Source organism: Phocoena sinus, chromosome 14 (genome assembly GCF_008692025.1).
Source record: "Phocoena sinus isolate mPhoSin1 chromosome 14, mPhoSin1.pri, whole genome shotgun sequence".
Lineage (NCBI taxonomy): Eukaryota > Metazoa > Chordata > Mammalia > Artiodactyla > Phocoenidae > Phocoena > Phocoena sinus.
Genome location: NC_045776.1, coordinates 67,573,171 through 67,599,680, shown reverse-complemented (window position 1 = coordinate 67,599,680; position 26,510 = coordinate 67,573,171). Strand labels below are relative to the sequence as shown.

The following is a 26,510-nucleotide window of genomic DNA, read 5'->3' as shown; positions in this document are numbered from 1 at the left end:
GAAAATGGCATTCTTGAAATTCTTTCTGAATTTTCATCATCCTATTATCACAGAAGACTTTTGGAACTTACATTCTATTGCTCTGTCCAGTCAGGGGGTGGAGGGTCCTGGACTCAGGGAGGTCCTAAGCTGTGAACCCCAAAGCCTGCCCTGTAAGGAGTAGATAGTTGCTCTTATGCCACAGCGCCTCCCCCCAGCATCTGAACCCCGTGGCATTTGCTGCCTGCTGGGTTCCAGATACCCTGCCTGCTGGGGGCCTGGTGACCAGAGGATGCCTGGGATAGTGGCTGCCCACCCCCAGACCTTTGGCTGTGAGAGCCCCAGGCTTCTGCTTGGGGCGGGGCGGGGGGCGGGGAGGTGTATCATTCCCACAGCCAGACATGCCAAGAAGCTCAACTGCTTATTGCCTTGAAGCACATTTTTCTGAGAGCTTTCCTTAAGTCTGAGTTACAGTAGCCTAAGTGGGTTTCTAGAAACCAAATAGTCTAACTGAGAAAGGAATCTGGCAGTTCCGGGAGGGGAGGAACGAGGGATGGGTGAGCTGGGCTTGAGAAGCACACTCCTACCACCCTGTCCTCTGACCTCCTTAAGGTCTTTGTCTGATGGGTCCCTATCTTGGCTGTGCCCAATGATCAACCTGTGGAGCTTTCAGGCCTACAGAGGCCGGGTCCACTTCTAGCCCAGTGCCCCCCAGTCTCCAGGGAGGGGTCTGCCCCTGTTTTTAATATTTATTTATTTATTTGGCTGCCTCGGGTCTTAGTTGCAGCATGTGGCATCTTAGTTCCCTGAGCAGGGATCGAACCTGAGGCCCCTGCATTGGGAGCACGGAGTCCTAGCCACTGGGCCACCAGGGAAGTTCCTGCCTCTGTATCGTTAAAAAGCTCCCCAGAACTTTCCGATGTGCCACTCTGACAGCCACTGACCACCTTCTGCCGGTTTTGGTGCCTAAACCGTGAGGTTCCTGTGTGTATGTGGTGTGCAATACACTAAGGTCGACTTCCAGAACCTTCCGAAGGTACAGTCACCGTGAGTCCCAAGTGCCTGCCACTCTGTGTGGGAACTGGACCTGCAGGAGGGTTCAGACAGGGTGCCTCAGCTCTCCTTCCTGGAGAGGAGAGGAACCCTGTATGCAGATGGTCAAGGGGAAGGCCGGGCGCCCCAAGGAAATTTCACTCATAGTGTATGTGCTGTGTCGAGATGGAGATCTGGCCGAAGTGCTTACCGTGTGCCAGGCATCTTCTCATCTTGCCTGTTAGCATTATCCCCACTGTGCGGGTGAACAAATGGGAGCTGAGAAAGGTCATCACGTCTATTCACAGCCAGAGCTGGGGAGATGAGCCCGAATTAAGCAGTGTGAGGTGACAGCTCCATTCCCTGCCCTTCCCCCATGGCAGTGCTAAAAAGAACCTGGGTTGGCCCACCCATTCACAAGTCACCTTCAGGCTGTGTTCTTCCTCAGGGCCACCATGGCTGGGGGCCAGATAAGAATAGCTAGGCTGAGGGGGACCCAGCTGGTAACACTGCCCAAGGTAGGTGTGGGGAGAGATGTGGTTCTGTTGCTGTTATAAGTGATTTTGGTGTGAAGTTGAGATAATGAAACTATATCATTCTTAAATTCTAATACAAGTCACAGATACAAGGAATCAATACAATAGGGTATGCCGAGGACCATATGGAAACAAGCTTCGTAGGTCCTTAAGAAGTATACAGGGTGAAGGTTGTACTGTTTATGAACTTGCATTGGCTAAAGAGCAATGGATATAACTCCTCTGAATGAAGGAGCCTCTGATGAAACAGGCATGAGCTTTCAAAGCAGCTAACCTTGTACAAAAGTAGAACTTTCAACCCTGCCATCCCTCCTTATGTTGACTATATGAGCTGCATGACATTTGTAAAGGGAGTTTTAAAGATGGAGTCCATGGGACTTCCCTGTTGGTCCAGTGGTTAAGACTCTGTGCTTCCAATGCAGGGGGCATGGGTTTGATCCCTGGTTGGAGAACAAAGATCCCACATGCTGTATGGCATGCTCCCCCCATGCCCCCCAAAAAAGATGGAGGGAGTCCAGACGGGTTAGGATAAGAGATATCTGGAATTTCCTTGTGGGGTTGGGAAATAGAATACTTACATAAGCTGTTAATGGACTCCCTGAGTTTCAGCATTCATGTTTATACTTGTGCACATACCTCCATCATGCTTGATTTTTGGAAGCCCCTAGGATAACATGAGTGTTTCTGTAGCCTGGGATTATGGAGAGAGGCTGATGTCAAATTGTCACCTGTCTACTACTCTGTGGCTGTGTGATGTAACTACTGAGCCTCCAGCTGTGAAATGGGAATCAGCCCCACCTCGCCTGCAGATGCTGTGCAGATGTAGTGCTATTTGAAGGCGCTCATTGCCTTGCCCCATACATAGTAAGTACTTTCCTTAATTTTCCCTCTTGGAGTCTGATACTTCGGGGCAGTAACGTCCCAACACCAGGCAAGGGAGCCCCTGCTTCTAAAGCTTCTGGCCAACTGGTGACGAGTCCAAGAGGAAGTCCCCTTCTAAATCATTTCCCGGATCCCCACATTGCCCCAAGATGACCCTGTGCTGGCTTCCAGGACCTTGCAGACCTCTTCTCCAAGACCCTCCTCCTGGGCGCAGACTATCCTAGCGGCACACCCGTCTTCCCAAGGAGGGTGGACAGACCTTGGCCTCAACGCTGGGGTGTCCACTCGCATGTGTGTAAGCCCCCCTCAAAATGCACGTTGGGCCAGGGGTGAGCTTTCTCCACACTGACACATCTGACAAGGAGTTAGAGAAATCGGTTGGAACCTGACCTCTCAGGTCTTTATGAAGGTGTATATGTTAAGATAGAGGGTAGCATTGATTTTATTTAATGGTTTTTTAGCTTTGTCCCAAGCCCCAGAAATGTTAGGAGCAAGCCTGCTTCGGGCATGCAGAAATTCTTTCATCCAGATTCCTTTCCTCTTAATAAAAATAAGAAAGTCATATAATCAAAATATCTTGGGTTTTTGTTTTGTTTTGTTTTTTCAGTTTGCCACCTGATTTAGGAATTCTCTACCATGTTCCTTTGCCTCATCACAAGTTTTGCCTGGGGTGCTGGGTAGGCAGCTTCTGGACCTCCACGAGTCCAGCTGAACCAGGAGAGGGTCTGGAATGTGCATCTGACAGGCATCCCAGAGGCTTCGTGCAGTTTGGGGCTCAGTGGTACTCGGCCCTACCTGAATTTTAAAACTAACTGGGAAACTTTGAGAAAAATACTTCTGTGGGGCTCCATTCCACATAGATGAAATAGGCATCTCGAGGGGCCGGCGGGGCCCAGTTGCCTCCCCAGTGGGCCAAGGTTGAGAAGCAAGTCCACCCAGCTCAGCCTCAACAAGAGCCCCATCTCCACTCTCCTGGTGGAAGGGAGACTGTAGGGTCTTCAGACTTTGCAGGCACTGTTGTTCCTTGTTAAGCCCCATTCCGCCACCTAATTAACACTTGTTTATAAACAAGTGTTCGCTGCCATATGCAGAGAAGGGGGTGGTCCTTTTTGAAGTTTCTAGTTGCTGACTTTGTAAGATTTGGCCCGAAGTGGGACTTCTGGAAAGTCAACCCGGGATAGCTAGCAGCTAACAGGTTCTTCCAGAAGTTTCTCTTGCAGCCATAGACATCTCACTAAACAAGCCAGCTGCTGACGTTTTTCCATAACACCCCCTGACCCGGCAGTGGCGACGGAGCGGAGGGTGTGGACAGCTTCCTGGGTTTTGGTGCTCCTTGTCAGGTGTTAAAACAAAGAGGATCATTGTGTTTCTTGGAACTGGCCTAAATGTCTATGTTTAAGATTAAGATCTAGGGAAACGCATTTCCGTTTGAGACCCAGTATTTTCTGACTGTGAAGAGCACCAACCTGGTAATGGCGCCGTGACACGGCCGCGGCCTCCAGCCTCTTCTGCCGGTTCCTTTAATTAGGAGAAATTAAGTGGGGCTGCTACATATTTTGAGAATAAATAACGCTAAACGTAGGCAGCCTTAACCACTAACTTAACCGCTGAGTTCTCGCTGCTACATGTCTCCTAAATAGATGAGCATAATCTTCACTAGGACTTAAAATGCATCACCTTCGTTCCGGAGCTCAGAACCAGCAGCCGACAGGAGACTTTGGAGGCTTAATGACTTCAATTATGGCGAGGAGTACCTTCTCCGGGTGGGAGGGGCCCGGCCGGCGAGCTAGGGTCAGAGGAGGCCGGATGGGAGCCCGCCCCCGCCGCCCCCCCCCCCCCCGAAAGCGGCCCCACCGGGTGGGGGGAGGGGCTGGGGAAGCCGATGGGGAGGGACCGGGGACGGGGGTGGCCGCGGGGCCTCGGAGTTCTGAGCCGTGTTTGTGGCTCTGGCGCTTTGATCTCCGGCCAGGGAAACCTGGAAGGTCAGGCCCGGCTGCAGCCAAGCCCCGGAGCCAGGAGCCGGTGGAGCGGGCCGGGCTGCGCCACCCACCTGCACCCCCCACCCGCACGCCCCACCCCCCCTCCTCCCGCCGCGGAAAGTGAGCCCGCCTGGCTGCCCGGCATCCCGACCTCCACTCCGTTGGGGGCTGTTTTGTGTTTGTCTGCCTTAGGCAGTGGGTTAGGGGCTCCAAGTCGTGACAGCAAACTAGCCAAATGCCCTGCACGTTTGGTTTGCAAAGATCGTGTTTGTTGTACATACTGTAAAAGAAACCAGGTTATTTTTTAAGCTATGTGCCCCCCCTCCTTCCTACCCCCGACAAATTCCCTCAGAGCTGCAGGTGATTCCCCTGACGGTTTGTGCACGTTAAGGTGTTAGGGTCGTTTTTTTCTGGCCACTTCTTCTGATGCCCCGCCCCCTTATTGGCACCAGGATTTTCTCACCAGTTACCCATGTGCGCTGGTGTGTGACCTCATTTCCTATGGAATGAAAGGTTTCTGCAGGAAAACAGGGCTCTTGGTGAGACGGGCCTTGCAAGCCCCCTTGCCTGGCAAGAGTGTCCCCTGTCGTGCAGTGACTCATGCTTCAGGGCACAGCAGCTGACCAGAATGCTCAAGAGCCCGGTGCCTGGGTGGTCACTACTCAGTGAAGAACACGGGGGAGGAGGAAAGGAAAAAGTGAGGAGGGCAGCTTTAAAATCCACTTAGTGGCCTCCAGAGGGAGGGGCATAAAGGGACGTGGTGAGCTCTGGCTTGTTTGCACTGGGGCGGGAGCAGCCAAGAGAGACTGGTGGCCGTCAGGCGAGGTGTCTCTGGGTCTGGCTGGTGGGTCTCTGTCGTGTTGACAGGGCCTTGCCCCTCCCTGGCCACAGAAGCAGGCCCTGTGGCAGTGGCAGCCTAAGCAGGGCTTGTTACCAGCCCTGGGTTCCTGGCAGTGATGTGCTTGAAGCTCAGGCCTCAGGTGGACGAGCCTCGCAAGCCTGTGCTTTTAGTCTCTCATTGCTCCACCTGAGGCCACCACTGAGTTCAGAGTTTGGAATCTGCGGCCAGTTCCCAGGATCTTCACAGCAGGTGGAGAGGGCAGGCCACTGTCCACACACTCTCCCCTGTGTGGTGCAGGCCATCTTTTTCCATCAGTCTTTTAGGCTGAAGAAAAGCAAAGTTCCCCTAAGTGATATCGGGAGAAAACTGAAAATCCACATCTCCTGCCGTTTGTCCCTGTGGATATGCCCGAAGCTGATCGTTTGGTCAGCTTTCCTGTGGTGAGAGTTCTCAGGGAGGCTTGCATTCCTCCCTTGAGTGGAAAGGGCAGACTCTGCAAGTGCACAGGCTCGTTTTCTGAGAGCTCTGACATCGGAGGTGTGTTCACAAGAGGCCTGGGGCGCCCCATAAAGATCCACCACAAGGCAGAGCCACTTTCAGTGACTGGGGTCGAGGTTGCCCAGGGAGAATATTTCCTACATTAGAACCAACCACCGATCAAAGACCCATCAGCAAGCACTACGGCAGAAGACGTGCATGCGGTTAATAAGAAACCAAATCCCGAACATCTGCAGTGCGGAGAATCTTGAGTTCTAAGAAGATATGGTAGAGAACTGGACCTTCCACAATTCAAGAGTCAAAGGAAACAGGAGATCAGGTGGCCTGGAGCGAGCTACAGCCTGTGTTTGGAGTAGCAGGGCCCAGGGTGTTTGATGCTAACCCCAAGGGCAAAATCTCATCCTTTTTAGATTAAGCAACAGACATTTCTTGGCCATTTACCCTGTGCCAGGCTCTCTGTGGGATTCTGGGCATTGAGCAGGAAAGAAGTCTGAGGCCTTGGCTGCCCTCTAGTGAGGGAGGCACTTTAAGTAAACAGTTACAGTGTGATGTCACAAGAGCTGCACCCGTGGGGCTCAGAGGCAGGCTGCAGGCCAGGCGGTGCGGAGGGAGTGACACCCAAGGCAGGGAGAGTTAGAGGAGGCAAGGCAGGCTGTGGGGAGATGCAGGTGTGTTTCCCCAGCAGGTGGGCAGGCTCACCTATAGAGGCTCCTCCTAGTCAAGCTCTGGGGCTGGAGTGTTGAGTTTGCTAAAAGCCAGGGAAGTCACATCTTATTCTAAGAGCAGACACAGAGTCGCTCGGGGAGAGTGGGGCAGGTCAGATCTGTGGTTTAACTAGAAAAGTCCCTCTTATGCTGCGTGGAGACCCTACCAGGGGCAGGCGGGGTGGACTAAGGAACCCCCGGGTCGGGGGGGGGGAGTGTTGTTGTGACTCACGTGGGAAGTGTGGTGTCCTGTACAGGGTGGCAGCAGTGGAGATGGAAAAACAGTGGATGGATTTGGAAGATGGAATCAGTGAAACTTAGTAAGCAGTTGAGTGTAGGGGTGAGGGCAAAGGGTTGTAGTTTAGCTTGGCCCCCTGGGGGTGCTAGTGGGGCACCTCCCTAAGGAGGGAGCCCTGGTTGTAGGAATGTGAGGACTGCATGGAGGGTAGGCCCATGCACCTGTATCAGCCTGAGCAAGAACAGAGAGCTCTGCCCCGGGAGCAGCGGCAGGAGCTTGGGGACCTTGCTGAAGCAGAAAGCTGATGCCAGGTTGTGGGAACTAAGCCCTGAGACTCTGGTGCCATTTTGGATTCTCCATGATCATGGTTTCTGCCACCTTGGGTCATACTGCTGTATCAGTATGCCAGAGGAGAGCTGCAAGAGAACACTCTCTTGGGTAAGAAAGGAAGAGACCTCAGCGCCCTCACCCTGCTCCTTGCTAAGCGAGATCTCTTCCCCCAGGACACCAGCAAGTGTGTGGAGACAGACACTTCTAGGAGGTCCTGGCTTGTATCTTTCCTGGGGCTCCTGGCACACAGTTGGCCCTCTTAGGTAGCTGTCAAATTGAGCTGTATACAGTTGACCCTTGAACAACACAGGTTTGAACCAGGCAGCCCCCTTACACGCGGGGTTCCGGTAGTAAATATTACAGTGCTACGCATCCCAGTTGGTTGAATCTGTGGATGCAGAACTGCTGGTACGGAGGACCTTGGAGACAGAGGACCCGAGATGGCGGAGGGTGACTGAGTTACACGTGGATTTTCCTTCAACTGCGCAGAGGGTTAGCACCCTAACCCCCACATCGTTCAAGGGTCAACTGCAGTTGAATATACCAGGAACCATCTCATTTAAACTGCAGTGTGTGTATTCCTTAGTAATCATTTTCCAGATCAAAACGGCGATCTGTGGCCCATCCCTCACCCTCTTACGTGAGTTAGAGCCAGGGAGTGGTTAGGGGGTGAGATTCTGTCACGTGAGCGTGGCCTGTGCACGGAGCCTTGGGTCCCCGAATTTCTCCCATAGAAGGGAGGGTAGGGTGTGGACAGGAGTTGCTGCAAAAAGGGTCCTGTGTCAAAAAACCTGGGGATGCCGGGTAGCTAAGAGACTTATCACAGGCAGCATTTCCCAAAGGACACTGACCGGGACAGTCTCTCCTCCCCTGACACCTACTACAGGGATGTAGGATAAGTGACTCCTGGTTGGTAGTTTCTTACTCATTGGCCCTCAGAACCAAACGCTCAGACCTTTCCTGATGACTCCCCCAGCCTCTTCAGAGAGCCCTGTGCCAGCACTGCTGACAGAATGGACACTCCGTGAGGATGCGCGGCCTCCATTCTGCTCAGTGTGTGTATCCTCCAGGCCTGGCGCACGTAGTAACTGGTTAATTACTACCGTTGAACAAAGAAAGTAATAAATGGCACCTCAAATAGAATTAAACTCTACTGCCGCCTACTATGTTAATTTGTGGAGTATGGGCCACGCCCAGGGCAGTCTGCTCTGTTAGGCTTTACGGGGCACAGACACTGGTCAGAGATGCACCTCCTGGCTCCATAGACCCCGGGGCAGCTTAGCCTGGTACCCAGTCAAGACATTTACATGTGAGATGTTAGTGCCATTCGACTCCGCAGGGCCACTTGTAGCGATTTAAAGGATAGATTCCACCAGAATGCTAGTACAAGAAGATAAATACAGCACTGTTCATAACAGAGAAAATGAAGAAATCCCCTGAATGCCTGTCAGAGGGACAGTCTTAAGCTCCATATAATGGAAGAATATATGTAGCTGGTAAGAAGAATGGACATTTTTCTGCATCACTGCATATAATATTGTTGAGTAAATTGTTGAGTTAAGGGGGAAAACAGCAGAGTTGAGAACATTATATACATCCAATTTATTTTTAAGTATATTTTGGTATGTGAGTGTATATAAACACAAGCATTTTATTGCTGCTAATATATGAGTTTTAAAAAAAATGGAAAGATATAAACCACACTATTATAAAGCTGGGATATAGGGAGGTAATAGGTAGATTATCTTTTGCTTTCAATTTCTCAATTATTTTAAAATTTTCATGTCAAACTTATATTACTTTTATTAATAGCAAAAATACTAAAGATGGTCACACTTGTGCGGAAAAATGCATCCCAGAAAGTGGCAGAGGAGAATCTTGACTGGTATTAGAACTCAGAGAGGGATAAGAGCTGCTTTTCACTAAAGAGAAGCACTTACCGGGTCTTATGTGACAGGCTTTGCACATGAACTTGACCTTGAAGAATCAGTAGGCTAGGTAAGATCAACTCATTGTAGTTCACTCTGGAGATCTTTGTGCACATGAAGCATCACGGAGAGAGCCACTCTGAGACTGCCTGCCTCCTCCTCGCCAGCTCACCAATGGGCCACTTTATCCAGAAGTTAAATCTGTTGACAGATTTGTCTTTTACTGTCGGTGTCATCTTATCTTGTCATTACTGCAGATAAATTAAGAGTTGAGTGGGTTTATAAGGAGGGGCCTTAAAATCCTATGTGGATTGTATTACGATTCTTAATAATCTTCATATTCTTTGGCCCTGGGCCTCCATCCTAAGAAAATTGGAAATGTAAGCCAAGATTCATTCAACATGGCATTAATTACAAGAATAAAGAAAAAACTGGAATAGCCCAAATATCAAAAAGATATGAGTAGCGTATCTGAAGGGATATATCACAGCCTTAAACATATTAACAAAAAAATTTAAATGACTTGTTGGAAGCTTATGATAAGTACAAAAAGGCCAGAATGGGAAATTATATTCAATAGAGGCAAAAAAAAAAAAAAAAAAAAAAGTCTGCTTGAAGCCCCCATATGTCAGAACTTCCTGTGAGAGGTTGAAGACACAAGCCTTCATATCAGTGCTAACAGTCCAGCTTCCTGGGTTATCCTCTGGTCAGGCGTTTGGCACAAAGGAGATTTGGGGCCATCTTTTGGGTTATTTCCGATTAAGGTTGTGTGCTATCGAAAGTTTTCCTACAATAAAGATTAGGCACTGGGGACGCCACATCCAGTGCTTGATGAAGAAACGGATAAACAGGGGGAAATGGAGTCTGTTCCCACGGGCTCTATGGAGTAGCTATGGGGTGGGACCAAGCCCCGAACCAAGTCTGGGTGTAACTGCACACACCAGGGAGAGTGCCAGGTCCATTCCTGATTGGAATTCCTGAATTTACTTGAAACCCAAGCAGACTCCAGGCTGTAGGTTTTCTCACCCACAAGGTGGTAATGGGACTATTCTTATCAGAATGCCCCCCAAGCGTCCAGAAATTCACGAGCCCCCTGCATTGAGAGTGTGGAGTCTTAACCACTCGACCTCCAGGGAAGTCCCAAGACTCAAACATATTGATAGAAGCACTTTCTTAGGAGAAAACCACATCCACGTTCAGGGAGCAGTAACCCAAGAGTACGGTCCGGGCAGGTTTGCTTTCAATTAGAATGAACGTTTATCGAATAACCATAGGAGTCTCGCATTGTGATAAGCGCCAGCCACGTAAGATCCTGTCTTCTAGAGCTTGACCTTTTGTACTTTGCAATATGTAAGTCTGCAGATGTTTGTGCTTTTGCTATGTGTCTCAGTGGCTGTGGCAACTGTCTAGCCTCGGGTCTCACAGCCCTGGAAAGGTAAATGAGAGACCATGACAACATTTTATTCCTCATTCTGCTGCGGGGCTTGTCACCTGCTGGCTGGTGCCAACCTGTCCTGGCCTGATGGAAGCAGCAGCAGTGATGAAGGGTGGGGAACACCTGTGTGAGTGGGGTGAGGGGAAGGGCGAGCAGAGGTCAGTAGGCAAGGCCTTCAGCTGCTTCTGGGAGGCCTTGCCAGGACATCCCACCTGCTTTCTGCTGCTCACACCCTTCTCATGCTCTTCTTCCCAATCCACTCTGTGCACAGGTCAAGGGTAACTGCCCTCTCCAGCTGAAGCCCAGTGACCAGTGACCTTCATCTAGCAACAGGCACCAGGCTGCATCTTTCTCAGCCTTTTGTTGAAACAGCCTTATTCTGAGAGATTTGGACATTGGGTGTGTGCCTTTATAAAGATAGTGTTTTGAAATAATATTCCAGCCCAAGCTTGACTAGAGAAAACAGTGAAAGATCTAACATATGAAGACATGTTTAAGGATGCCTCATCAATTTTTAAACTGAAAATGTGGGGCAAGGGGGAAAGTATGACCAAGTAGTGTTCTATGTTTTCATTTGTTTTGGGAATAGTATGATCAACGTGTCATTTTCTTAAGTGTGGATTATTCATGGCCTATTTTCAATCCCAGGCCTTGCTCCTGACAGGCGAGTTCCTGACGTAATCCTGACTTGCCTCCTGTCCAGTCCTGAGTGCAGGAAATACAACCTTAATTTAACAGCAGCTTACATTAAACATAACTTTTAAAGTAAGCCAACTGTGAGAATTATCATTTTCTCAAAATATTAGTACTTTGGACCCTGTGCACTAACCTGGTTGTGTCTAAAGTTGAGCTATAAACAGGATTAAGCACCTTACTCTTGACCTGCTCTTTTCACTTGAGAAACCTGGAGATGAGTCCTCCCTCCTAGATTTTGTTTAAAATGTCTTTTAAAACGTGCCTGGCCCATGGGGGTCATATCTGGCCTCCAGATCCCCGTGACTTCTGCCTCCTCGTGAAGCCAGGGGGGCTGGAGGCGGGAGCACGCGGCAGCAGAGGCTTGCACTGCCCTGGGGCCTGCAGCCTCTTGGCCTCCAGGCTCTCCAGATGCACCCCACTGAAGCTCCCAAGCAAGAGGGAACTGCACGCACAGTCCCCTCAGGTGCTGTTTGATGTGCTCAAGCAGGGAACAAAAGCCAAATAAAGGAACGAGAAGTCCTGTCTATTTCCTCGTTTGTGGTGCTGTCCCTCAGGGCCCTCTGCGTCCCTGAATTTGTGAACACGGCTGGGCTACCCCCTGAGACTGGCACCCACTTGCTGTTAGTTAACTCTGGAGCCCCCGAGGGCTCGTTGACCTCAGGCAAAGGGGTCTGTGCCCCTAAAGAGCTTTATGGAGGAAAGTGACACCACCTGGCCCCGAACCTTCTCACTGGGCCATCAGGTCCTCTCTTGCTGGAGGCGAGTGACAGCTGTTGCAGCTCTTTCTGCGTCACTCTGGACAGTCCCTTGCCTCCTTGAGTGGCCAAGACTGCGAACTGGAAGGGACCCTAGTCCTCATGACACAGGCTCCCTCCTCCTTTTACAGATGGGGAAACTGAGGCTGGGGCTGAAAGAGACTCTGACTCGCCCACCACTGGCAGCTCGTCTGGCAGAGCTGGAGACAGCGCCCAGGGGCCCCTCCTGATGCAGCGCGCTGGCGGGGAAACGGGGTGGGACAGGCAAGCGGCAGAGCAGACTAAATACATCGAATCTCAGTTCAACAGGAAAGGGTCCCCAGCAGAACAAGGACAGCTTCTGCAGCACAGCACTCAGGTGTCTGAGCTTGTTCAGTTGCGGAGGACTTTGTCGCATTCCTGACAGTCCACCGTCCTGCTTATTTAGTACCAAGTACAGGGAGCTGTCTTGTTGTAGAAGCTGTGAGGTAAGGCCGCCCTCTGGTGGCTGATGGAGCTATTGCTCTAGCCACATTCTGGTCTAAGGCTCGGTGTTGCTTTCCTGTGGGGAAGGAATTCAGATTTTATTCTTTCTCAAGCACTCTGGCTCACAGAGACTTTCTTGACCTCTGAGTACTAGCCATCATTTGCCCATCTTATAGGGGGTTTGGTTTTTGTTTTGAGCCCTCCCCCCCCACCCGTTAGAGGTGTCTCGCTTCCCTAACGAGATTCAGGTTCCTATAAGCAAGGATTATGTCTTACGTCTTGTTCTTCCTCAGCTTCTACCCGTTGTTCCCTTAGCTGGACATGAAATTAGAAGGTTCACTGGGGTGGAAAGGAATCCTTTCCTCCAAAAGAGAATCCCACCCCTTCTCATTTGTCCCTAAAATATTCTAATCTCATCTTTGATCAGTAGTTCCCCAAGTGGTTGAATCGTCAGAATCCCTCAGAAAAGCTTCAGAACTCAGTTTCCTGGGCCTTACTCCAGCCCTGCTGAATCAGTCTCTGTGGTTTGAGCCAGGAAATCTGCTTTACAAACTTCCCAAGTGGTTTTTGATGTGCAGCCAGGTTTGGCAGCCAACTGCTCCAAATCCCCATTTACAATTATTTCTTGTAGCTTTTCCCCCGACAGCATGTCCAAAGGTCTTTAGTTTATGTCACTTATTAAAATTGACCGTTTTGAGATTCCTTCGGAAATATCCAGTACGTTCCTCTAACTGTGGTGCTGGATGATGTGGGGAGGAAGCAGGACCGCAAGAGAAGGACCAAAGGCATTTGCTTTAGCTGCCAATGGCCCTGTGTTCATAGCAGAAAATACTGAAACCAATACCTTTATGCTGACTGGGCAAGTTGTTGGTTTGTAGTTTGATTTTAAGGTTTAGGCTGGATAGGGAGACAAAGGTTAATCGAGTACCCAGCTATTTATTTTCACCATTTCTAACTCATTTGGTTCCCAGGATAACTGTACAAGGTGCTGTTGCCCACTCCCCACCCCACCTTTTTTTAAACAGATGGGCAAGTTGAGGCTTAGGAAAGTTAGTAACTCACCCAGTCACATTAGTTGGTGACTGTCAGATTCTGCATTCGAATACAGGTCTGATTTCCAAGGCCAGCTTCAGAAAGGTAAGGACCAGGGTGCCAACCTGCTCTTTTTCACTCTGCCAGGCCAAGCGAGCTGTGCAGCGGGGAGCCACTGCAGTCATCTTCGATGTGTCTGAAAACCCAGAAGCTATCGACCAGGTAAGCTCCTCGGGCCAGGCCAATGCTGCAGTGTCCCTGAGAGAAGCACCTCCTTTACTTAGCCTGGCCTCTCACGGTCGTGTCACCCTCATCCTCAGGGCCCTTGCACTTGTCTGCCCTTGTTAGTTATCCGTGTTTGCACATCATACTCCAAGGCAAGTGTATCAAGAGGGGTAAGAGCCAAAAACTTGAGGGTTGGTGAGGCATTTTCAAAGGCCCTTCTGGGGTCCCGCTCCCTCCTAAAAGGGGCATCATCCTCAGCCTCGTCCTTCTGGGAGCTCCAAGCCTATGATGCTTGAGGAGTTTGAGAATTTCCAAAAGGGTATTTCGTGTTCTTCTCCTCCAGCCTTTCTTTCTCTCTCCTGCTTCTTGAAGTAATTACGTCTTCTAACCAGGACCTCCTCTCCTTCCTTAGCTAAACCAGGGGTCAGAAGACCCACTCAAGAGGCCAGTGGTGTACGTGAAGGGCGCAGACGCCATCAAGCTGATGAACATTGTCAACAAGCAGAAAGTGGCTCGAGCAAGGATCCAGCACCGCCCTCCTCGAGTGAGCCTCCTCTGGCCACGCCGCCACCTTCCCTGCTGCCGCCTGTGCCTTAATCCCCTTTGGGCTTTGGCCCTTTTGCTCCTACCTTCTTTCCGTCTACAATGCTGATGCGCCCCAGGTTCCTGCAGGTTTACATCAGACTTAAGGCTGGAGGCCAGGGAGAAATTTCACCCGGCTCCTCTAGAGGGGATTTGAAAAGTCCTTCCAGAGATGGGTGATTTGTGACCAAATGTCTCTTCCACCTGGCATCCCCTCTGGGTAACCTCCTATCCTTTTTTCTCTTCTGTCCCATCTCCCTGTGAAAGGCTAACTGAGGAGCATTGAAGGGAAGGACACCCTGCACTCAGCTTCCTCTATCTCCCTCCTTCCATCTGGCCTAGACTAGAGGGTAAAGCCTGTGCTTCCTTCTTCCTATGGGGCAAATGCATTACTGAAACCCCCTAACTTGTATTTGATTCTGGAAAAGTAAGCTTTCAACAGGGATTGGGGCTCACGACTTCCAGATGGTTAATGAATAGCTTCATTTTTTAGGCTTCTCTTAGGTGTATTAAAGGGACACTGCTGGCATCTTTTGCCCAACCTCAGACTGAAGATTCTAGGAACCTAGGACAGGTGCCCCACAGATGGTTTATTTCCTCCTCACGAATATTGGAATATTCACATAGAGGATGGGTCTTTTGCACAAAATATCCGGATACCCATAGCATTCAATTAGCAAAACTCCATTCCTGTTGGCTAAACACGTCCCAGATGAGGTAACTTTAAGGTTTTAGGAGGCAGTGTGCCATGAGGAAAAGGTAAGAACTAAAACTAGAGGGAGTTTGCAAAAGAACTGACTTGCTGGCTGCTTTTTAAAGGAAAAAAGGGCGCTTTGGTAAATATGACTCATTGTAGTGGAAGCTGATATTTGTGGAAGCAGCATACAATTTTCTGAGTTGTTGTAAACCATTAATTATATGGTTAGTAATCACGGTTCCCTCAAAACATGACACTCACCCTTTTGTCCCATAAATGTGATATTTGTGTTTATTTGGAAGGGCCTCTCCTACCGGTTACGGCGAACTTTGCACTATTCTGCAGGGAGCGAGGCTCTGTGAACAGAGTTCTCCTGGCTGTTAGGAGGCCTGGCTGAGACCGCTGCGGCCTCCCCAGGCCACTCTGCGGGGCACTACCTGGGCCTGGATAGCACACTGTGTGTGTCTTAGCAGAACCCCACATGTGCCCTGCAAAGGAGGGGAAATGCAGCCCGGTGGCCCCATCCTTCTCCCGACCAGGGCTGACCCAGCCCGTGTGCCAATCCCCTGTGACTCACTGTGTCCGTGTTCTGTTCCAGCAACCCACGGAATACTTTGATATGGGGATCTTCCTGGCCTTCTTTGTCGTGGTCTCCTTGGTCTGCCTCATCCTCCTCGTCAAAATCAAGCTGAAGCAGCGACGCAGTCAGGTAACGCAGAGCAGCCTGTGAGCGTTCATCCCTGCTGCCACTTTGCCGGCGCAGACCTGGTCCTGAGCCCTGCAGCCTGTCCCCAGTGGCCTAGAACCAACAAAGATTGAGAAAAACCAGAGCAAAGCTTATAGCACTGTGTCGTCTCTGTTCCGAAAGGGCCAGTCCTACAAAGGCCGAGCCCTGGGGCCGTTTCCAGCTGGGGGTTTTTCCAAAGAAATGTTTAAATGTCAACCTGGACCCCTAGAGCCCTGCTCCTCAAATATGATCTGGGGACCAGCAGCATCAGCATCACCTGGGAGCTTGGCAGAAACTCAGAATCTCAGGCCCCACCTCAGACCTGCTTCATCCAACTCTGCATCTACCAAGCTCTTCAGGCGATGTGCTTGTAGGAAGGAAGGATTTGGAGGTAGAGGGCAATGGGAGGATACTCGGGAATCTAGACTCTCAGAGGTGTAGCAGTGTGATGTCCACAGCGAGAGACGGTGGACTGGGCGCTGAGTTCTCTCGAGGATGGGTGGCCATCACCGACGGAGCAGCAGCTGATGTTTGTCAAGCGTGTCTGGTTTGCCAAGTGCTGGGCACCCCAATGCACGGTCTCATTTGCCCTCAGAATGTTCTCCAATGAAGGGAGGAACCCTTAGCACAGAGCAGAGTTGGCCAAATAATTAGAGTAGACCTCTGCTGGTACTGCTGCTTAGACCGATGTGGTGGACACTTGGGAGTCTAGAAGATCTGTGCTCTTGTGCCGTGGCCTCTGAACCTTTAGTGATTTCTCAGAAGTCTGTCCTGGCCTGATGGAGACTAGTGTTTGGCCGACCATGGCCCCAGGGGTGACTAGTGCTGTTAACATGTCCCACACCCTAACATGGACCACATTCTGCTGTGCAGAATTCCATGAACAGACTGGCCGTGCAGGCCCTGGAGAAGATGGAAACCAGGAAGTTCAACTCCAAGAGTAAGGGGCGCCGGGAGGGGAGCTGCGGGGCCCTGGACACGCTCAGCAGCAGCTCCACGTCCGACTGTGCCATCTGCCTGGAGAAGTACATCGATGGAGAGGTAACGGCAGAGGCGGGGCCAGTCCTGGTGGGGATGAGGTAGACAGTCCCGCAGATGGAAGCGGAAGGGCTTTTCCCACAGGGGAAGGGCCGAGCTGCCTAGGTCTCCAGGGGACGTCCTGAGACCTTCAAACTGCTCTTCCCCCCCGCCCCCTGGAAGCAGGTGGCCACATACACAGACACTCTCTCCAGGGGACCGAGCTGAACATAGGTGATTTCAGAATTTGATCAGAAATATATAATGGGCCAGAAAACGTCTAGTTGTAAGAACATTTACACTTGATTTCAGAATTGCTCTTCTGAAAACTCTGGCGCTTGACTTGATACAAACCTCTCTTACAAAGCTGTATGGAATGTTTACATTTTTACTTATAAAGAGACAAGGGGGGCTTCCCTGGTGGCACAGTGGTTGAGAGTCCGCCTGCCGATGCGGGAGACGCAGGTTTGTGACCCGGTCCAGGAAGATCCCACATGCCGCAGAGCAGCTGGGCCCGTGAGCCATGGCTGCTGAGCCTGCGCATCTGGAGCCTGTGCTCTGCCACGGGAAAGGCCACAACAGTGAGAGGCCCACGTACCGCAAAAAAAAAAAAAAAAAAAAAAAGAGACAAGGGATGTGATGTCCCCTTTTTCCTTCTAGCTTTTTTCTGAAAATTTAAAACTTTCAGAAAAGTTGCAAGAATCAGACAATGAATGCTGGATCATTCATCTAGAATCACCCATTGTTAACATTTTGCCACATTTGCTTCATCTCCTTCTGGATAGAGGCGTGCATATACACACACATTTTGGGGAGTGGGGAGCAAACCACTTCAGAATTAGTTGCAGGCATTTGATGCCCCTTTGATGAAAGTGTCCCGCTGCTGTGTAGACTGTTGGATGAAAAAAGAGGTTTTGCAGAGGCCTCCAGATGAATAGTCTCACATGGTCTCTACCTGCAGACTGCCTGAGTTCTCATCTGGGCCCAGGAGGGTTCTAGCTTTGTGATCTTGGGCAAGTGACTTTATTCTCTGTGCCTATGCTTGTGATATGGGCCCGAGACTGACCTGTACTCCAGGTGATCACAAAGGTTACACGAGAACATCCAGGTAGGACTCTTGCCACGGTCAGGCACAGCCTTAGGTGTTAGTTTGAATGTTACTGCATTGAGCTGGTCAGAGAATGGAAAATCAAAGTAAAATTAGCAAGTTTGGAGGGTACTTTGGGCTCGGGAACTTTAGAGGTGGTTCTCCCTGCCTCAGAACCCCATTACCTCCTCTCCACGTTGGGTGCTTTGTTATTAACTGTGTGCCCCCAGGTGAGTGCTGAGGGTCCAGTGAAGGGGAGGACGGGAGAACTTTGCCCCCTTGCTGCCCCACCTGTCAATCATGAGTCTTGGGCATCTTCCTTTCTACCCACCCCATTTTGGGTATCTGGAGCCAGCCACCATCCCAGAAGTGCAGAAGGTTTTGGGGTGTATCTAGCCACCCTTCCATACCCCCAGGCTCACCATTTGCACTAGCATACAGCTCTGGCGGTCCCTTGTGTGTGGCGTGGGTGTGAGTGCCCTCCTCACAAGAAGGAAGCTGGCTTCCTCCCTCAACACCAAGCACCGTGGTTGGAGCTGGCTGATGGTCCATGTCTTTCTCCCTAGGACCCATGTGTGGGCCCTGACTCCAGGGAACGGAGCCCACTTGTAGCTAGAGATGGGGAGGGGGAGCCTCTGGGCACTGCCACAGTGAACTGGGCTCCTTGGTCCACTCCGGGCTCCACGGGAAGAAACACTGCAGAGCTGAAGACAGCACCGCCCTCTGCCTGTGCCCTTCCTTCAGGCTGTGTGTCCTCTCTCCCTCCCAGGAGCTGCGGGTCATCCCCTGTACTCACCGCTTTCACAGGAAGTGCGTGGACCCGTGGCTGCTGCAGCACCACACCTGCCCCCACTGTCGACACAACATCATAGGTAATTCTCCGCTGCCTCTGTTGTTGCTGGAGTGTCACTGTCTTTACCGAGTACCTAGCAGGAGCAGGACACGTGCTGGGGAGCGAGCAAACCACCGCAGCATTGCCACCTGGACTTGGAGGCGTGGGGGCTTGGGGTTTGGAGGCCTCTGAAGAATCACCCTGAGTCTGGGTTCTGGCTTTGACGTGAACTGGCTTCCTGACCTTGGGCCAGGCACCCGGCCTCTCCAGGCCCCGGGCCCACAATCTCTTCAGCGGGATGACAGTGGTGACGCTTGCTGTGCCTGGTACCTCGGGGTTGTGATGCTGCTGCTGCCTCCCTGTGGTGGTGGATGAGGGCCCGGAAGGCAGGGTGCCCTCCAGGTATAGCTGTTCTCCCAAGAGGGAAAATGCCTTTCCCCTCCGTGTCCCTGTTGCTCTCTCGAGCCTTATGCCGAGCAGAGCAGCTGGGAGGTGGGAGATGGACCCTGACAGGAGTGACCACCTTTCGAGTGGAGAAGCAGGAGGCCTCTACCCGCGTGGCCGGGTTTGGCGACAGCTTAGAATGGGCCATGGTCGTGAGACTGGGCACCTTGGCGCCGGCCGCCTCAGTCTGTGCCCGCACCCGCCCCTCGAGCCCTTGGCCCCAGTGTGCTCGCCCCCCTGACCGCGTTTCCTCCGCCTCTCCCCAGAACAAAAGGGAAACCCGAGCGCCGTGTGCTTGGAGAGCGGCAGCCTGGCGCGCGGCCGGCAGCAGAGGGTGGTCTTGCCGGTGCACTACCCCGGCCGCGTACACAGGGCCAGCGCCATCCCTGCCTACCCCACGAGGACGAGCATGGACGCCCACGGGAACCCTGTCACGCTGCTGACCGTGGACCGGCGCGGGGAGCAGGGCCTCTTCCCGCCGCAGACCCCCGCCTACATCCGCGGCTACCCGCCCCTCCATCTGGACCACAGCCTGGCCCCTCACCGCTGCGGCCTGGAGCACCGGCCCTACTCGCCGGCCCCCGCCTTCCGCAGGCCCAAGTTCGGCGGCCGCAGCTTCTCCAAGGCAGCTTGCTTCTCCCAGTACGAGACCATGTACCAGCACTACTACTTCCGGGGCCTCAGCTACCCCGAGCAGGAGGGGCAGCCCCCTCCCGGCCTCACCCCCGGGGGCCCGGCTCGGGCCTTCCCCCTGGGCGGCGGCAGCGGCGGCGGCAGCAGCAGCGGCCTGCTCTTCGCCCCCGCGGTGCACGCGGCCCCGGCCTCGCACCTGGAGAGCGGCAGCGCGTCCAGCTTCAGCTGCTACCACGGCCACCGCTCGGTGTGCAGCGGCTACCTGGCCGACGGCCCGGGCAGCGACAGCAGCAGCAGCAGCGGCAGCTCGGGCCAGTGCCGCTGCTCCTCCAGCGACTCGGTGGTGGACTGCACGGAGATCAGCAACCAGGGCGTGTACGGGAGCTGCTCCACCTTCCGCAGCTCTCTCAGCAGCGACTACGACCCCTTCGTCTACCGCAGCCGCAGCCCCTGTCGCGCCGGAGACATGGGGGGCTCAGGTCGGGGGCCCGTGGTGCGCCTCGAGGGCTCCCCGCCCCCCGAGGAGCTCCTGGCTGCGGCCCGAGGCCCAGGTGCGGGGCGGGGAGAGCCCTGGCCCGGGCCCGCCTCTCCCTCGGGGGACCAGCTGTCCACCTGCAGCCTGGAGATGAACTACAGCAGTAGCTCCTCCCTGGAGCCCCGGGGGCCCAATAGCTCTACCTCAGAAGGGGGGCTCGAGGCCTCTCCCGGGGCCGCCCCGGACCTCAGGAGGACCTGGAAGGGGGCCCGGGAAGGGCCGGTGTGTGCCTGCTGCTGTGAGCCCCAGACCCCCGCCCCAGACCCCGGAGCGGGAGCGACCGGGGGCGGCATCTTGTTTCTGGGCCCCCCGCCCTGTGAGGGCTGCGGCCCCCAGGGTGGGGAGTCACAGCCGGGGAGCTCCCAGGGCCCCTATGGCCTTCACCCGGACCACTTGCCCAGGACAGATGGGGTGAAGTATGAGGGCCTGCCCTGCTGCTTCTATGAAGAGAAGCAGGTGGCCCATGGCGGGGGCGGGGGTGGCGGCCGCTACACCGAGGACTGCTCGGTACGTGTGCAGTACACGCTGGCCCAGGAGCTCCCGCCCAGCTGCCACCCCGGGGCCCGGGACCTGAGCCAGCGCATCCCCATCATTCCGGAGGATGTGGACTGTGACTTGGGCTTGCCCTCCGAATGCCAAGGGACCCGGGGCCTCAGCCCCTGGGGTGGGACGCTGCCAGGTCCGGATGCCCTGTGGCCCCACAGAGGCTTGGGAGCAGCCCAGCAAGAAGAGTGGGTTCCGTGCTGCCCGGCCAGGGCACCGCTGTCACCTCCCTGCCCTCCAGAGGATGTGGGGGCCCCTGGGACCAGCTCCCCCAGTGCCCCCCAGGACACTCAGGACTCCAGCGCCACAGCCACCGAGGCTGCAGGTGAGAGCGGGCGGTGACGGTAGGCCAGGATCTGGGTCTTCTCTCCACACAGTCACTTTCTGAGTGACTTTCTTAGTGCCCTTGGCTTTAAACACCATCTGTACCTGATGATTTTCAAGTGTTACTCCCCAATCCAGCCCTTCCTCTGGGCTCCAGACCTGCTGGCCCTCTGCTTCCATGAGCTCTCTCCCCCAGATGCCGCAGAAGCATCCCGCTTGATCCTGCCACAGCAGTGTCTCGAGTTCCTCCCGCTGCATCCCCTTCTCCAAGGCTCCCTACCCAGATGCTCAGGCCAAAAGCCCAGGCCCCAGCCCCCAGCCCTGAGCCTGCCCTGCCCCTCACGCATCAGGGTCCTGGGCTTCTCAGCCTGTCTGTGAGAACCACATGTGCTGGTTTTCCCCTGGTCCAGAAAATTGAATCCCCAGAAAAATGAAACTTAGCAAAAGACATGCAAAACCCAAGTCCAGATTTTTTATTATTAGATTCAGCAGACATCATCAAATTGTGATAAAGTTGCCAAACCTTTTGTCTTCAGTAGTGAACAGTGTGCAGTCTAGCACCTTTGAATAGCACTGGGACAATTCCAACTCCAAAGTAAACCCCACATGGATCTGCTCTGCTCCCCGCCTGCTGTCCGCAGCCGGGCCTATTTCCTCTCTCTAGGTTGAGGGCAGTAGCCTTCTGACAGGTCTCCTGTGGCCAGTCTTGCCTTCTGTTCCACGTGGGTGCCAGAGTCGTCTTTTTTAAAACATAAGTCTGTCTTTATACCAGAAAACTCTTCACTGACTTGCCATTACCTTCCAAATTTTAGAAATGTAAACCCCTCACCCAGGTCTGTATGATCAGGCCCTGCCACCCGCCCCCCCCACCCGCCCAACCTCCTCCCGCATCCCTCCTTGTTCATGATGTCAGCCGCCTTGCCCCCGGCCTGTTCCTCCAACGTGCCAGGTTCATTCCAGCCTCCAGGCCTCTCTACCGCTTCTCTCCTGCAGATCTTGGGTTAAGAGCCGGCCTCCAGCACCCTCCGAGCTCACTCTCACACCCTCTGTTTACTTTCCAGGTTTTCACAACCTGAACTTACTTTGTTGTGAGGTGTGGGAGCTCCGCAATGGGGGTCTTCCCAGTGCCTGCAACAGGGCCCAAGGCACATCTTTTGTACATTGTGTTTTCATGCTGCCTAAGGGTTTCCAGAAGGCTCTGCACAGCCCGATGTGGGAGGCCGGCTCCCTAGAAGGCCCCCGTGCCCTCAGAAAGGGGGCTCCACTCCAGCATCCAGAGCTGTCACTTCTGAGAGCCCACCACACGCTGGGATGGGTCCCCAGGTCCCTTGCCTCGTCCCTGCATGTGGTGCCCAAAGCCTGCGGGCCCGGCCCCCTCCCTGACGATTGTTCTTTCTCTCCCAGGACCAAGATCTCGCCTGGCCGACAGTGGAGGCCCTGGAGCCTGAGCTCAGATGGAACTCTTCCGTGGAAATGGGAACTGTACGGAGATTCCAAACTCTGACTTCCTACAGAAAAAAAAAGAAAAAAAAAGATTTTTTTAGCTTTGACAAACACAAAAGTGGTAATAAAGAGAGCCCTCCTCAACCCAAAATGTGAGCCACGTGTGGCAACCCCCTCCTCCCAATTAACAAACCAACAGACAAAATTCTCTTAGTCTTTTGCCTCTTGATAACATGTTACTCTTCTGTTTTGTAAAGTGTGTGTGCTTGGGGTTCGAGGTGTGTGGGATTGACTTCTCTGCTTTGTTTTTTAAGATATTATATGTAAATGTAAAAAGTTATTTAAATATATATTTTAAAGAACCCTAACCGCCAACTTTTGCTGAAAAAAAAATCACTGCTGCAGTAATTGAACCACATCATGTGTAGATACTGTTGTCTCCCTGGAGGGAGCTCAGGCCTTTGAAAAGCTCAGGGCTACACCTGCCTTAGAAAATGAACCAGAAACTTGAAGTAAAGCTAGTTGATATGGGTACAAACTCTGAGGAACAATGCAATGCTGCCTCTTACTTTCTCGTGGCAAATCCCAACGTACAAAATGTCAGGCCTTCTCGGAAGCCATGCCTCTCCAGCCTGCACCTTCAGGCAGCTGATGGAAACAGCTTGGGGTCGGGTGGAAGGTCTGCAGCACTGCGGAGCCGGGACAAGCCATTGCTACGTAAGCCGCAGGGTGACAGGGACGATTCTGCGTAGTGTCCTCAGTCTGTCCCCTCTGGTCATCGTCCTAACTAGGACAGAGTTTACAGTCCTGATTTTGGGCTTCCTGCCACTGGCTGCAGAGATGGCTCGACGGGGTGTGTGGGGAGAGACACCCAGGAGGAATGTACGTGGTTTTCCAGCCTTGGTGTCTGCCCCAGCTGGGGGAGAGGTGGGATGGAGGGCGCCCCGGAGCGGGCCTGTGCGCATGCGTCCGTGTGCGCCCGGCCACACACACCCCGGCTGCTTCCGGCGTTGGGCTGCCTTCCTGGGTGCGCGTCGCCGGGACCCGATAGGGTCTGAGCTCCCTTTGAATGACGTTTCCCATCCCATTGCTTCAGGGTTGTTCAGCCCTCTGCCTCGTGGCTGAAATTGCTCATCTCGCCTGCAAATGTCTACTATCCTTTCTACCTAATGCACTATTCTGTATTGATTCTCCATGAGACAGAGTGAAAGAGACTATCAGATAGTTTAGACCCAAAGGGTAGGTTTTTATATATTGTTCCAACCTTTTGTTGTTTGTTGTTGCTGTTGTTGTTTTAAGAGGGAAGAAGAGTTTAAAAACCCAAACCATTTTTTAAAAGTTTCCATTTTAAAAGGGAGAATCTATTTAAAGCTATTTCAGATCAGGGATCGTTATCCTTTTTGTCCAATGTATTTCTTGTTATTAAAAAATTTTTTAGAAGAAACTAATCACATTAGCTCTTGTGTTCGCTAACTCTTCTGGTCACTTCTGTTTATTCATTTATTCAGCAGGTGTTTGTTGTCATCTGAAATGCTCATTTGCTGAATAGGAACCTTGAGTCCTGGCCCCCTGTAGGTGGGGAAGCAGAGACCCACCCTGGGCTGCCAGGGGACTGTGACGGCTCTTCTCCAGTCAGGCCCAGGGAAGGTCAGCCCAGGGTCCACATCACAACGTTTTGAATGAGAATCTTACCGAATCCCTTTTTCTTAAAAACCCCAGCCTATGATGAGGAAACTTACTTACTTCCAGCCAGGATTTGTCAGAAAGAAATTCCAGCATCAAACAATTGAGCCGTTTGCCATTAAGGAGCTCACTGTGGTGAGATTTGTCATCCAGCCTCTGAGGTGCAGTCCCTTGGGGGCTGCCCCCCGACACACACACACCCCCAGCACCGCCTGTGCCCAGCACACCTGTTGGCGAGGGTGTGCGAAATGCCTGAGCCCCGTGACACGTGATCTGGGCTGCCTTTATTCCTCGGGCCAGGAGTAGCAGCTGCTGAGGACAGCAGCTTGCATCTTGTGATTTTAGGGAAGGGGTGGGGGGTATGGCTTCTAACATGAACTACAAAAAGCAGCTTCTCATTGTTGAGATTTTGTTTGTTCGTTTGTGGCTTTGTGTTTGTTTGTTTGTTTGTTTTTAATGCCTTTGAGTGCATGTTATCTTCCTTGTCTGAAATCATACCCCCAAAGTGGCTTTCTTTAGCCCTGGCTGGAAAACCACTCCTCAGCAGCCTTAAGCAATAAATAGATGAGGAGAGCATGTGGCTTCAACTGGGCTTATTAAAATAAATGAGTCCAGTTTCCATTTGAAAGAGCAGTAACTACAGATGGCCCAAAAACCACATTTAATTTTCATAGTTTATAGGGTGGTAGAAACAGAAAAGTGAAACTTTCAGGCTTTAAACCTCAGCTGTTGTCTTAAATTTGTGTTGGGTCACCAGAGTATGGTGACCAACTATATCGCCTCACCATTCAAGTCAAAAGAAATGTCTTCTTTGAAGTCGTAAGACTCCAATAATGATGACAAGTACCTTTTCTTGGTGGCCTCTCAGTGGCATGTGGGAGTTACATAGCTATGGAAACTGGGAGCATCACATCTTCCATTGAGAGAGACACACACACGCGCGCACACACACACACACAAACACACGTGCACGCAGGAATGTGACTGTTGGGTGTGGTCCCGTGGCTCAGCCTTGGGTGTAGGACAGCCATGTAGACTGAAGAGTGCTAGAACCAGTTAAAAATGGGGAGTTGGGAGTTCTGGTCCACCAGGTACCTCTTTGTAGTAGACACAGCCCCAGGATGCTGGCCTTAACTCTCCGTCTCTTTGCCTCTCCCTAACCCTAACCCACGCCGTTTTATGACACGTCCACCACTCTGCTGTCCACCACTCACACCTTCCCTTATGTGCTGCTAGTTCCTACTCAAAGCTCATGCAGGACTAATGCTTTTAAAATGAGGTCTAAAAAATAATTACTAATCAAGAGTATTATTTTTTAAACAGAACTGCCTTTTTCTATTCTTTATATAAACTCTATTGTGTTGGTCTAACAAGGCACTATTTTAAAATGTTTTTTAAAAATTTCTCCCATAGCACTTAAAAGATATTTTGTAAAGACTTTGCTGTAAAGATTTTGTAATAAAGTGGTCTAAGGGCTCCTTCTCCAACATTACCATTAAAAAAAATGTTTTAAAGGCTAGAAAACAACTTATGTATATTCTGTATATGTATAGCAGCACATTTCATTTATGGAAATATGTTCTCAGAATATTTATTTACTAATATATTTATCTTAAGCCATGTCTTATGTTGAGAGTGTGACGTTGGAATAATCATTGAAAATGACTAACATGAGGCCCTGTAAATACATGATAATTGCACACAGATTTTACATATTTGCCGACCAAAAATGATTTAAAACAAGTTGTAGTCTTCTATGGTTTTGTAACAAATTGTACAAATGACTGTAAAAAAAAATACAATTTTATCAAGTACGTTATATATTGTCATTGCTCTATTTGGTGAAGGTCTACAGATTCCACAAAGGAGAGGTCTGCGTGAAGCAGTGCCTAATAACATCAGCTCACTCATGGGAGCATCTGTGTAATTTCCTCTCCTGTTAACACAGAGTTCAGGTTATTGGGGATCCAGGTGGTGTCTGGGCAAGTATCTGAGAGACAGTGTTTGAGATTATGTCCCTGAGGTGGTGATAGGTTTTCTGCTCAGCCGTGTGGGGGGAATGGTGGTCAATCCCAGCAGTCCACTTTTCGAACATAGGGACCGTAAACTGGGTATAACCATCGACTTCATCTGCTAAGCCTTTTCCTATCTGGAAGACTGAGGCCCTCCAGCCCCTCTTTAAGGAAAAGGGACTTGTAGGAAAAAAGCTTAAGCATCCAGCCTGGAAATGACCAAATCATGAAGGTGGAGAGGGGCCCCGAGTCTAAAGTGAATCTCATACCCATCTGTCTTGTTTCCCGGGGAGGGGAGTCACTGATCTGTAAAGTGCTCTGAGATCCCGTGGAAGGTGCAAAGTGGTGTTTATTCTTCGGACATCTAGCAGAGAATAGCCTAATCCTGTGAGCTCC

The 26,510-nt window shown here is 51.8% G+C and overlaps 1 protein-coding gene across 2 annotated transcripts in view; it reads left to right on the top strand.

The window, feature by feature from the left end:
- The window catches only part of ZNRF3 (zinc and ring finger 3), a 147,382-nt gene extending 121,461 nt beyond the window's left edge, over window positions 1-25,921 (top strand). For both annotated transcript variants that reach the window (XM_032603241.1, XM_032603242.1), the window contains exons 3-9: window positions 13,478-13,552; window positions 13,968-14,099; window positions 15,433-15,543; window positions 16,435-16,602; window positions 18,435-18,537; window positions 19,208-20,977; window positions 22,381-25,921. In XM_032603241.1, the coding sequence (XP_032459132.1) occupies window positions 13,478-13,552; window positions 13,968-14,099; window positions 15,433-15,543; window positions 16,435-16,602; window positions 18,435-18,537; window positions 19,208-20,977; window positions 22,381-22,424 (2,403 nt within the window). In that variant the 3' untranslated portion in view covers window positions 22,425-25,921. The remainder of the gene's footprint in view (window positions 1-13,477; window positions 13,553-13,967; window positions 14,100-15,432; window positions 15,544-16,434; window positions 16,603-18,434; window positions 18,538-19,207; window positions 20,978-22,380) is intronic.
- Window positions 25,922-26,510: the final 589 nt, after the last annotated feature.